Here is a 13135-nt window from a genome sequence, read left to right on the forward strand (position 1 = left end):
TTTTAATATTTATTATTTATTTATACAGTATTCTGCCCACATGTGTGGCAGAAGAGGGCACCAGATCTCATTGTAGATGGTTGTGAGCCACCATGTGGTTGCTGGGAATTGAGCTCAGGGCCTTTGGAAGAACAGAAAGTGCTCTTAACCTCTGAGCCACCTCTCCAGCCCGTAACTGCGTTTCTGAGGCTGCTTCTGGTCGTGTTGGGTGTGATGATACTTCTTTTGCTGTCCATATGAAGTGAATATGTTATGTTGTTTCTTAGGCCTGAAACTCAGCACCGAGGCTCTGCACCCCACTCCGAGAGCGACATCCCAGAGCAGGAGGAGGAGATCCTGGGGTCTGACGACGATGAGCAGGAAGACCCCAATGACTACTGCAAAGGTGGGCTTGTAAGATGCTGGGGTGTGCTTCTCGCCTAGTGCTTGGTTGTCACCACCAACATAGCTTTGAGGTTGCCTGCTTGCTCTGTCCTGTGATAAAAGATGCAGGAAGTGGTGTTTGCTCTAAGTTTGGTTATATTAAATTTTTAAGCTTGTTGGCAGCGCTAGGATCATGCCAGGACATAAGTTACTAGACAAGTGCCTCCTGCGCTCAGCCCCTTTAAAATATCTTTTTTCCAGGCTAGGTAGAGTGACACACACCTTCAATCCCAGCATGAGAGGCAGAGGCAGGTAGACCTTTGTGAGTTCAAGGCCAGGCTAGACTATAGAGTGAGTTTCAGAACAGCCAGAGCTATATAGAGAGATCCTGCCTCCAAAAATAAATAAATTTTAAAAAATTGAGAGAGAGCAAGAGCATGAGTGAACGAGCTGGGTGTGGTGGTGCACACCTCTAATCCCAGCACTCAGGAGGCAGAGGCAGGTGGATTGCTGCCAGTTGAAGGCCAGCCTGGTCTACAAAGCGAGCCCAGGTAATCAAGGCTACACTGAGAAACCCTGTCTTTAAAAAAAAAAAAAAAAGGAAAAGGAAAAAAAAAAAAAAAAAGAAAGGCTTGTTTCTCCTCTATGAAGGTACATGTTTACCTGTGGACTTCTCAGAGATGTGGTGGGCAGATAGCAGAGCTTGCTGCGTAGCCCAGTCTGTGTGTGCGGTTATAGTGTGTACCACCGCACTCAGCTGACCTGCAGTCTGTGTGTGCGGTTATAGTGTGTACCACCACACTCAGCTGACCTGCAGTCTGTGTGTGCGGTTATAGTGTGTACCACCACACTCAGCTGACCTGCAGACTTGGTTTTGTTTGTTGAGACAGGGTTTCTTTATATAACAGCCTGGCTGTCCTGCATAGTTAGTTAGTTTGTTTTGTAAACACATTGAGGATAGACACAGTGAATCTGCTCTCTAGGAGAACTTGAGCATGGCCTCCCTCAACCCCCAATTTTATTAACATTCATCCCTGAGACTGCAGAGGTGGCTCAGGTTAAGAGCACTGGCTGCTCTTCCAAAGGTCCTGAGTTCAATTCTCAGCACCCACATGGTGGCTCACAACCATCTATAATAAGACCTGGTGCCCTCTTCTGTCCTGCAGGCAAAACACTGTATACTTAATAAATAAATCTTAGGAAAAACAAAACAAAACAAAAAACATGCCTTGGTGTACTTGAGGCAGTTTTTCTGTTTGCTGCCTTTTTCTCTTTTCCTTTCTGGGGTTGGGAGGGGCTGGGTCTCATTTGCGAGGCTGGCCTGGACTCACTGTGCTGACTTCTATTGGGAAGAGCACATCTTACTGTAATAGTATGCATGTTATTTTCTCTGAATTTTTGAGATGACAAATGGTAGTAAGATAGGTTTGTTTGGACGATAGATCTGTTGGTCTTTGAGGGCCCAGCACTGTGGCCATAGGCTGGTGCAGACTATCACGTGCTCAGTTTAAATTCTCACCCACCTGTTCCTCACTCCAAGCTGAGTGGCACTGGAGGCTCTGACTGAAGGAAGAGTCTCCCGCTGAACTGATGTCACAGCTTTATCTAGTAAACGGTATGTGAATGCTGAGATAGGACGCAGGGCAAGTGAGGAGGGCTCTCCTTCTTCCTGGCTCCTCTGATTACATCACCCTTACCTCTCCCCTGTTCCTCCAGGAGGTTATCATCTTGTGAAAATTGGAGATCTATTTAACGGGAGATACCATGTGATCCGGAAGTTGGGCTGGGGACACTTTTCCACAGTGTGGTTATCGTGGGATATTCAGTAAGTTTACGTGGCCGCGGGCAAGGAATTGGATACACCTGATGCTTTTGTCTGACCTCCAAGATGGGATCTGGGTCTATATCAAGACTGATTGCCTTTTTAAAATTTATTTTTTAAAATAATTGATGTTTATGCGCTAACTATACCTAACGGATTTCGGTTCCTAACCGGAGTGTGGTCAGCGTTCCAGTGCTGCACCGCTGAGGGGCAAAGAGTCCGTTACCTCTCCGCCTCCCCCGCTGGATGCGACGGCCTGAGTACGCGTCAGTAAAGCGGCCGTGCAGACATCTAATGGTGTGATACACGTTCATGATTGTCCTCAAAAGACTCGAGTTAAATTTCCAGTAATTAGACCAATCAACACAACATTACTATACTGTAACATTTTCTTAACCGTATGGTGTAAAATTTTATCTGTCCCCATGATCAGAAGGTAGACATTTAGTTCAGAGAAGATGTTCAGTGTTTTGAGTTTGCCTGGCACGGTTCTGTTAGCTCGGTCTGGCTGGTTTGTGTCACTCTTAGGTGTACAATGTCCTCTGGAAGTGGCTCCCCTTGGCCACAGGGTAGTGAGGACTCATTTCCCCAGTTACCACTAAGACTTAACTGTAAAGGGAATGGTCAGATAATTTAGTTTGAATTGTCTTTGTTTTAGAGGAAAGAAATTTGTGGCAATGAAAGTAGTTAAAAGTGCCGAACATTACACAGAGACAGCGCTAGATGAAATCCGGCTGCTGAAATCGGTGAGTGTGTGGTCACTCTGTGGCTGGGGTGCTGGTGCCAGGTGTAGAATCTTAGCCTCACGTAGAGCAGGGTGACTGCAGACTTGGGGCTCCTCAGAGCCACAGAGGAAGATAGATAAAGGTACTGGTGCGGTCCCTGAGTGTTGTAGGGATTGCTGTGATCAGTGGTCAGATTTGTGATACAGGCATCACACAGCATTTCAAGTAAGCAGGACTGTGACACTGTCATGAGTGTCTTTCCTCTGGTCAAAGGAAACATTTGTGATACCTACTTTATGTTGTAAAGTCAGCCTGCCTGGCGTGGTGGGGCGCGCCTTTAGCCCCGGCACCTCGGAGGCAGAGGCATGTGGATCTCTGAGTTGGAAGCCAGCCATGACAGCATAGTGAGACTGTCTCAAGAGTCACAGAGGGTTCTCAACCTTCCCAGTGCTGCAGCCCTTGGACACAATTTCTCATGCTGTGGTGACCTCCAGCCATGCAATTTTTGTTGTTACTTCATAACTAACTTTGCTATGGTTAGGAATCATAGTGTCAATACTTTTGGAGACAGAAGTTTGCCAAAGAGGCTGAGGCCAATAGGCTGAGAACCACTGGCCTAGAACAAACACTAGAAAAACAAATTGCTTGGGTTATACCTGGAAACACAAGTTTATTTTACCCAAAACCTTACCATACCTTTTTTTATGGTGAGTTGTGGTAGCAGCCGTGTGGGGAGTGGGCTCGGCAGCCTGCTCCTGCTGACGGGCGACCCTGCTGCTCCACTTGTGCTAAACATGATTCTCCCCAACACAGGTTCGGAATTCAGACCCAAATGACCCAAATGGAGAAATGGTTGTTCAACTACTGGATGACTTTAAGATATCAGGTGTTAATGGAACGCGTATCCTTTAAGAAGAGGCGCAGTGCTTTTTTTTTCTTTTCAGATGTATTTTTTAACCTGTGTGTAAGAGCGTGTTGTATGTATGCATGTGTGTGGATGGATGTGCACCGAATGGTGCAGTGCACACAACGGGGTCTGGTAACTTTGAGGGATGCTATGTGGGTGCTGGGAATTGAACCCAGCTGCTCTGCAAAAGCAGCCCTGGTTTTATTTGGAGTGCATGCACACACGTCGGCTCTGAGGATGGAACTCAGATAATCATGCTTGATCAGCACCAAATCATCTTAGTAGCCCAAGAACTTTTCTCAATTAATTATTTATTACCAAGAGAGATGCCAGGTTTGTGCAGCCATCACCCGCGTCTTTGTTCTAGGTAAACAGTGATAAAAAACAACGGAAGATTGTGTCTGTATTTGTTTTGTGTTTCTTCAGAATGTTATTTCCATTGTCCCCCTTTAAGAATATAAAAATCTAGCCGGGTGTGGCGGCGCACACCTTTAACCTCAGCACTTGGGAGGCAGAGGCAGGTGGATCCCTGTGAGTTTGAGGCCAGCCTGGTCTACTAAACGAGTCCAGGACAGTCAGGGCTACACTGGAGGGGGGGGGGTCAAGAGAAAATAAAAATCTGGGGCTGGAGAGATGGCTCAGAGGTTAAGAGCACTAACTGCTCTTCCAGAGGTCATGAGTTCAGTTCCCAGCAACCACATGGTGGCTCACAACCATCTATAATATGATCTGATGCCCTCTTCTAGTGCTTCTAGTGAGCAGGTGTATGTGAAGGCAGAGCACTGTATATATAATAAATAAAATTTTAAAAAGAATATCAAAATCTAAAAATAATAAATCTTGGCAGAGTAAAGGTTCTATGAACTGGTTCTGTCTGTCTAGAATGTAAATGGGGGGACAAGGGGGTACTAGAGAAGGGTCAGAGGTCAAGAACTGCTCACTGGTCTTCAAGAAGATTCAGGTTCAGTTCTCAGCACCTCCGTGGTGCATGCCTCAAAACCCACATGTAACTGGCTCCCGGGGCTCTGATGCCCTCTTTTGCTCTCCTTGGGTACTGCACACGTGTGGTGAGCACATTCGTGCATTTAGGGAAAACAACATGCACTAAAGTAAGATAAATACTTAAGACAGAATTTTTTTTCTTTCTTTCTTTCTTTCTTTCTTTTTTTTTTTTTTTTTTTCCTTGAGACAAGGTTTCTCTGTGTAGCCCAGGCTGGCCTTGAACTTACAGCGATCCACCTGCCTCTACCGCCCAAGTGCTGGGGTTAAAGGTGTGCCCCACAACCGCCCCGCTAAAGGCAGAATTTAAATGGAGTGACTTTTCACATCCTGATCTAAAAGAAGTGAGTTAGAACAGGTCTGTCAAAGTTTAGATTTTTAGAGCTGGAAGAGGCTCTAAAGTTTTCTGATGGGCAGGTACATGTGATGTACAGTGGGCCACAGCCCGCTGTGCTGACGTGAGACTTGATGCTGCTTGTGCGGCATCCACTAGGAAGGAGGAGTACAGCTCCGTGTACTGGCAGATAGGCCTCCTTGGTGGGTAGGAGTGTTTGCCTGCCTGTATGCCTACATGCATAGTCTGGTGAGACCAGAATTGGGTCTTGGAAACCATGAAACTAGAGTTAGTTACAAAGGGTTGGAGCCACCTTGTGGGAGCTGGGAATCATCCAGGCCCTGGAAGCAGCCTGTGCCCTTAACTGTTGCTCCATTTCTTCAGCTCCCTGGGTCTTATTTCTCAATCTTAAGCAATCATAGCAGCAGACACACACACACATCCTCCCAATAATTATATCACCTATCTGAAATTAACAGATGGCTGTTACTGGTACCATTCTGCCCATAGAATTCAACCTAGTAACTTTACATTCTACTTACTGTATCTGCAAACCCATAAATGTCCTGGCATACCTGTGGAGGTCAAAAGATAACTTAGCACTATGTGAACTGGGGATTGAACTTTTATCATCAGGGGTGGTGGCAAGTGTCTCTGCAGCCCTAAGCCACTGAGCCATCTGGAAGACCCAAAGCAGTATTTTAAATGTACAATTCAAACTCCCATGACACACAATTAAAATTTTTAACCTTTTAGAATATTTTCCCCTTGCTATTACCATTGCTTACCACCAAAGAAACTAACAATTAGTAAAAACATAGCTACAGATCTTCTAGATTTAACCTGATTTGAAAAGTTAGTTTGTAAAACTAAGATTAGGATATCTGTTCCAGTTATAACAAAATCAAAAAGAGCTATTCATACTTTCTTGTCACTCTGCAGCCCTGGCCGGCCAGAAGCTCACTGTAGAGCAAATCAGCCTCAGTTGTGGCAGGCCTGCACCACTGTGCCTTCTCCTCCTCCTTGCTTGGTCTCGCTTTGTTTTACTTTCTTTGTCACTGCCCCAACAACTCCAGTAACAATAAAAAGTGCCAGCACTCTGCCACTGAGGCCTCGAAGCATCTCACTCATGAATTATTTACATAAAATCTTCTGCTCAGTTATAACTAGCTCCACCAGAAAGCCTAACCCTGACTGCTCCTTACATGTGAGCCCCTGTCTCAGAACATCCTCGTGTTACCAGCAGGGTGTAGTTGAGTGGCACCAAGCACAGAAGCAGTTAACTCCCCAGAAACAGCCACCAAAACCTGTCTCCACCTCACACTAGTCACGCTCCCTGCTAGCCCACCACAAGCTGGTGAAGGGAAGTGAAACAACCCGCGCGTGAGAACAAGACTGGTAGGTAAATTATATATTATAATTTTTACATAGACTTTAACCCTGACCAGTGACCTAGACAGTCACTCTGCTATAGACGCCTCAGTGAGCGTCATGCAAGCTCTCATTTGTTAAATTGCCCAGCACCAACCAGTACTGGTGTGTGGTGAAATTTCAGCTCCCCACCGGGGGTGTGCTTGGTGTTGCAGACCATCACAGGCCTTTCTAGCGATACCTCCTGCATCAGATGACTGGTTTTTTATCAGTTGCCAACGCTCGCCAAGGTGTCAGTGTCTTAGTGTTCTATTGCTGTGAGGAGACACCTTGACCAAGCCAGCTAACAAAGGAAAGCATTTAACAGTTGGGGACTTGCTGGCAGTTTCAGAGGCTAGTCCACTATCACAGTGTCACACAGGCAGGCATGGTTCTGGGGAAGAGCTGAGAACTTTGCATGCTGATCTTCAGGCACCAGGCAGATACACTCTGGCCTGATGGGGGCTTTTGGAACCTCAAAGCCCTTCCCTAATAGGTGCACCTCCTAACCCTTCCTGGACTGAGCCTGTGGGGCCTGGGCCAGAATGGGCTGCTCCTGCAGATGGAGCAGCTGTGTTTTTATCTGCCTATTCCTCTGGAGGATGATGGGTTTTGCTGTGCTACTTTTGTCCTGTAAGAGACATGCAGGCAGGGCCCCTCTGAGGATCGGCCATCATCCCTGGCCTTACCTGCCACTCTTTGTGTCACATTTAATTAACTGGAGTGGGGTGGAGGGCTCTTATCTGACAGCCCTGTAACCATTTTTTGCCTTCTGTTTGTTATGGCTCTAGTCATAATTCCTCTGTGTGTTGAAAAGGGCTCAAATGACCCATCTGAAACACCCAGTAACCCAGACACACATGTGCTGCACCTCCCTCGAGAAATACAGCCGTGCATGACCTTTGTCCTTTTTTTAGTTGTGTCCTGTCCATCAAGACTGCACACCCCTCACACTGACCTCTGCCTATGCAGCCCTACGCTCAGGACCTCAGGGACCGTGCGGCCCTGGCCCTGCTCCATCTTCATCTTAGCCTCGTTTCTAGGCGGTGCTCCCTTCTCTTCCCAGCACTTGGCCAGAGCGTTCTGAATCTTGGCAGCTAATGGCTCTACACTCCGTTATCAGTATTGAGATTAGTGTTTCACAGCCCACAGCTCTCTTGTCCCGACTCAAGTACTCATACACCCCAGGCTAGCCTTCAGCTCAGAAGGTGACACTGAAACTTCTGATCCTGCCTCCTCCCTAGCGCCAGGTTATAGGCAGGGTGTTTGGTAAAGGATGCGGAGTGTAACAAGGATGTGTGTGTCCTTATGCAGGCATCCCCAGCTCTGCTGCATCCCTGTCTGCTGATGGTGACTCCTGTGGTTCCGCGTCAGGTTCAGGTTAGGTCCTGGCTGGTGACTGTGGCTCTGGCTTTAGGTGCTTCCCTGCAGCTTTTGTTTCCTAGCATGTGCTACACAGGGTTGGTGTTACTACGATATATCTTTGGTATGTATTCCAGGGTGCCCGCAACTGTGTTACTTGCAGAGTGGTCCCCCCTGCCCCCCCCACGGCTCCCCCAGAGGGTTTCTCTGTGTAGCCTTGGCTTCCTGGACTTGCTTTGTAGACCAGGCTGGCCTTGAACTCACAGCAATCCTGCCTCTGCCTCCTGAGATTAAAAGCGTGCGCCACCATCGCCTGGCTTTGTAGAGTGGTTTTATCCTTTCAAGATTTGCTTTTCTGATTCAGCCAAACAGTGGTTGGTCCAGGAGTAGTAACCTCCCTGAATATTATTTTTTTTATCCAGTACCTTGTGACTGAATTTTTGTTTTTTGAGTTTTTTTTTTGTTTTTTTTTTTTGAACAGTGTTTTAGCCCTTGAGCAGAGGCTGGTTCCTGCCCTACACTCTGATCCTTCCCTGTATCAGTAAGGATTTTATGCACAGTGCCCACCCAGCTCCCGAGTAATGACCCGAAGACTTACAGCAGTAAGTCTTCTAAGTTACTTTAGAAGTAAGATTCTAAGTTACTTTAACGCAGCAATACTGGCCTGGCCTGTGTCCCAGCCATGTGGTCCAGTACCTGCCCTTTCTAGTCTGTCTGGCACCTGCTTCTTCATCTGATGATTACCTCTCCCCACCTGGAAGTACCCCTTCCACCATCAGCTTTTTATTAAAACCAATCAGAAGGTGATGTTTTATAAAACATTGAGACTAGAGATGCTTCTTAAAAATGGCAGTGCCAGAGTCCAGCCTGTAATCAGATCTGCATTTGAATAATACAAGGGTAATGCTGACACAGTGCACAGAAACACTTTGAGATGTTTCCTTACCCCAGTGCTTGAGCACTCTTGGGATTAATGAAGGGAGCAGCAGCAGGCTTCTACCATGGTGGTCCAGCTTTCCCTTTGGCACCTTGTGCTGTGCGTTGTCCCTGTCTGGGACTCCCTAGATTCACAGCTCACGAGACTGCCTAGAGAGTCTCAAGACCTTCCTCTTCTGGGACTACTGCCCTTGTTGCCCGGTGCCACTGCCTCCTGTTTATGGTTGTTTGAGTTGCGCAAATGGAGCCCTGTTATGTGTTGCCTGAGGTTGCTTAAAAACTAAAGCTACTTGTTCATCCCTTAATTTAGGTCTGTGTGGTTCTTTTCTTGGATTAGTCGGTCCTCACCGTTGTGTGTGAGTGATGTGTGCTCTTTATTGCATTGAATCAGCAAATGATGTGACTTGTCACTTGTACTAATCAGAGAGGCCTGCCCTGCTGTGTGTGCGTATCTGTGAGGGGGTCTCCACCCTGGGCTGTTAGTTTACCTGCAGATTTTACAGGCAGTCTTATTGTTTGTGTATTTCTTGGAAATAGGAATGTTGTTTCTGTTACCACAGCATGTATATTTATTATTTGGCTTTTTCTAGGAAACTTTCTTTTGCCCTTCCTCAAATTCTGTATTCATATTAACTTTCATTTTAAAGTAGTATAGTAACTTATAACGTCCCTCAGAATGGTGCCACACACTAGCATGGTCCTGTTAGCAACAGAGATGCTGCCTACTGCTCTTGTACTGTCTCCACAACCACCTTGTGAGTAGACCTAGGCTTGCCCATCTCAGAAAGCTTAGGCTTCCTTTTAGCATCAAAATGTTAGGCCTGCAGCTTGGCTTTCCAGTCTTTAGAAGCTGAGTTGGTCAGCACCAGCATGGCTGCAGAGCCTCTGCACTGCCACAGGGTGTGCAGCATACAGGCGTGAAGACTGCAGTGGCACCAGGCTGAGCAGCACAGCTGTCTAAAGCAAGTCAGAGCTGTTTTTTAAAATGTCGGCAGGGGAGGGGTAACCCAGTGCTGGGCGCTTGTCTCACAAAACCCTAGGCGTGTTCCACTCCACTAGAGACAAAAACATGTTGGTGTCATCTTCTCCTTTCCAGCTAAGTTTTTTACCTTGTCATTGTTGCTAAGGAAGAGTGTGTTCTTTACTTTGAGCCTGTGAGAGTGCGAGTGTCGCCTCAGTGATGCTGAAGGAACCCTGAATCTGACCAGCCCTTGAGCCTGCCACTCTGCCCATTTGCACACCCAGACCTTTCTTCCCTTTCACCATCTGAGTGTGTTAATGTGCTCACTCTCAGCCCTAACTGGCCTTCCTCACAGTTCTCTCCTGTGAGTTGTCACTGATTACAGATGTCATTATTGAAAGCTTCATAATTGCAAAGTAGTTCTGTGACTGAAAAAGTAACCTTGATGTTTTTATTGTGGTGGGGCCCACGTTTGCCTGTTTTCTTGTGCGTCCTTTTTCCTAACGGACTCCTAGATATCTGCATGGTGTTTGAAGTGTTGGGGCATCATCTACTCAAGTGGATCATCAAGTCCAACTATCAGGGGCTTCCACTGCCTTGTGTCAAAAAAATCATCCAGCAAGTATGTATGTTGGTCATTGCTGTGTGTGTGGCATACTTCCCCCCAGGCCTGTGGGGTGCTCTCTCTCTCTCTTTTTTTGGGGGGGAGGGGAAGGAAAAACCTATAATTGTGTAGACCATGCTGCCCCAGAACTGAGGCCTACATTTTCTTCCTGGGTGCTGGGATTTTAAAGGCTTTCACCACTACACCTGGCTATGGTACCTTTTTACATAAAAATGTCAGGTGTTTCCTGTTCATAACAAAACTTTAGAAACTAATGATTACGGCTGGGAAATGATTCACTCAGGAAGGGTCTGCCCCTGAGTGTGAAGACCTAAGTTTGGATTCCTAACACCAGACACAAAAGCTGGCATTGTGCTTTTAAAAAAAGGGGCGGGGGGGGGGGAGGAGCTGGAGAGTTGGCTCAGGGGTTTAGAGCACTGGCTGCTCTTCCACGGGGCTCAGGCTCAATTCCCAGCACTCACATGGCGGCTCATAACTGTAACTCCAATATCTGACACCCTCACACAGACACACATGCAGGCAAAACACCAGTGCACATAAAATAATATAAATAAATAAATAAAATTTCTTTAAAGTGTGTGGAGCCTGGCGGTGGTGGCGCATGCCTTTAATCCCAGCACTCGGGAGGCAGAGGCAAGTAGATCACTGTGAGTTTGAGGCCAGCCTGGTCTACAAAGCGAGTCCAGGACAGCCAGGGCTACACAGAAACCCTGTCTTGAAAAAAAAAAAGTGTAGTATTTGCCTGCATGTCTGCTTCGCATGTGTGCCTGGTGTAGACAAGAGACTGGCAGAGGGTGCTGCGTTCCCTGAGACTGGAGTTGAGCTGGGTCTTCTGGAAGAACAGCCAGCATCCTTATCGGCTGAGCTGTCTCTTTGGTTTTTTAAAGTGTGTTGTGATCTTGCGCTGAAGAGACTTTGCTCTATCTGCATTCAGGTGCTGCAGGGCCTGGACTATTTACACACCAAGTGCCGCATCATCCACACGGACATCAAGCCAGAGAACATCCTGCTGTCCGTGAACGGCCAGTACGTGCGGAGGCTGGCTGCAGAAGCCGCGGAATGGCAGCGATCTGGGGCGCCCCCGCCTTCTGGGTCTGCAGGTACACGGGGAGCTCTGCTTGAGTCAGAACCTCAGGAAGAATTCTGTTCTCACTTGGTCATAGACTGTGGAACAGCACTCACTTACTGAGAAGGTGCTTTAGAAACACCAGCAACATTCAAGACACTTAGCAGGATTCTTCCAAATGGGGAGAAAATGAGCAGTTGTTTTTTAGATAAAAATATCTACACAGTAAAATATCTGACTTAAGTTACTGTTTTAAGGTTTGTTTGTTTGTTTGTTTGTTTGTTTGTTTTTTAAGAACTTTAAAATGTTGACTTTGTAAGGGCAGCTTTTGTGCATGTGGACATTAGGACGGCGTGTGGGAGTCAGTCCACCACCCTGTGGGTCTTGGGGAGTCAGGCCCAGGTAGTTAGCCTGGGTAGCAAGTGTCTTCTTACACACCAGCCGGGCTGAGTTGGGCTCCCGATCCTTGTGTCTCAGTCCCCCATGCCTAGATTGTAATTGTGCGTGACACTGGGCGCTCCCTATGTATTTGCCCATTGGTGCTCACACACTTGGTGAGGACTGGGTGACATGGCCGGGGAGAACCGCAGCTGTCTTCACTGATGAGGACACCTTAGCCGAGTCACCTGGTGGCGTAGCTCGTAGAGCGCCACGGTGCTGATCTCAGTGTGTGGTGATTGCTGACTGGGCAGCTTTGCCATAGGCTGTGCAGAGTTTTATTTTAGAAGCTGGATTGTATTGGAAGAAGCACTTGACACTTGTTCCTTGAAAGGAAGAGCAGACAAGCAGCAGGAGGCGGCAGCTGTTGCGGAGGGCTCAGTTGTAAGAGGAGAGGAGCTTGAACTGCATGGCCGCCCTGACGACCTGGGGAGGAGATGAAACAACTCAGCCCAGCCCAGCCATCACCTGTAGTGTGCCCCAGATCACCCTTTAACACTGGCAGGGAGTGCACCAGCACATGACATGTGCCGTGCACACCTGCTGAGCAGAGTTTGATTCGTAGAACCCATACAAGGCAAACGTGGGAAACTGACTCCAGAGTTGCCCTCTGACCTCCACATGCATGCATTGTGCCACAAAGCCATACAGTAAAAACACCATGCTTTTCCCTTTTCTTTTCTTTTTTTCTTTCTCTGTCTTTTTGCTGTTGTTGGTTTTTCGAGCCAGGGTTTCTCTGTGTGGCCTTGGCTGTCCTGGGTTCACTGTGTAGACCAGGCTGTCCTTGAACTCACAGAGAACCGCCTGCCTCTGCCTCCCAAGTGCACCACTGTATCCAAATGCTTTTTTTTTTCTTTTTTCTTTTTTCTTAAAAGAAATAAAACTGGCAAGTGCCAGAGGGGAACATAAAGAAGCAGGAATGCTGGCTGCTTGTGCATGGAAAGTGCAGCGCTGGTGTGAGCAGCTGTGGCATTAACTGAGCTTGACTCTGCATAGATGGGCACTGGTGGGGAGAACATTTTACAGTCTTTATGACTTTGGCTAAGCTGGCCAAAGAGGTGCACGCCTTTAATTTCAGCAGACAGAGGCAAGTGAATTTATGAGTTTAAGGCCAGCCAGGTCTACCTAGTGAGGCTTTGTCTTTTTAAAAAAACAAACAATGCCGGGCGTGGTGGCACACGCCTCGA

General features: G+C 47.3%; 1 protein-coding gene across 1 annotated transcript in view; it reads left to right on the forward strand.

Moving 5' to 3' along the window:
- Positions 1–13135, forward strand: part of Srpk1 (SRSF protein kinase 1) — a 40175-nt gene that overhangs the window by 14223 nt on the left and 12817 nt on the right. Inside the window, exons 3-8 of the mRNA XM_051153435.1 lie at positions 267–385; positions 2080–2188; positions 2844–2931; positions 3724–3811; positions 10335–10441; positions 11379–11544. Of these exons, the coding sequence (XP_051009392.1) occupies positions 267–385; positions 2080–2188; positions 2844–2931; positions 3724–3811; positions 10335–10441; positions 11379–11544 (677 nt within the window). The remainder of the gene's footprint in view (positions 1–266; positions 386–2079; positions 2189–2843; positions 2932–3723; positions 3812–10334; positions 10442–11378; positions 11545–13135) is intronic.

Source organism: Acomys russatus, chromosome 11 (genome assembly GCF_903995435.1).
Source record: "Acomys russatus chromosome 11, mAcoRus1.1, whole genome shotgun sequence".
NCBI lineage: Eukaryota > Metazoa > Chordata > Mammalia > Rodentia > Muridae > Acomys > Acomys russatus.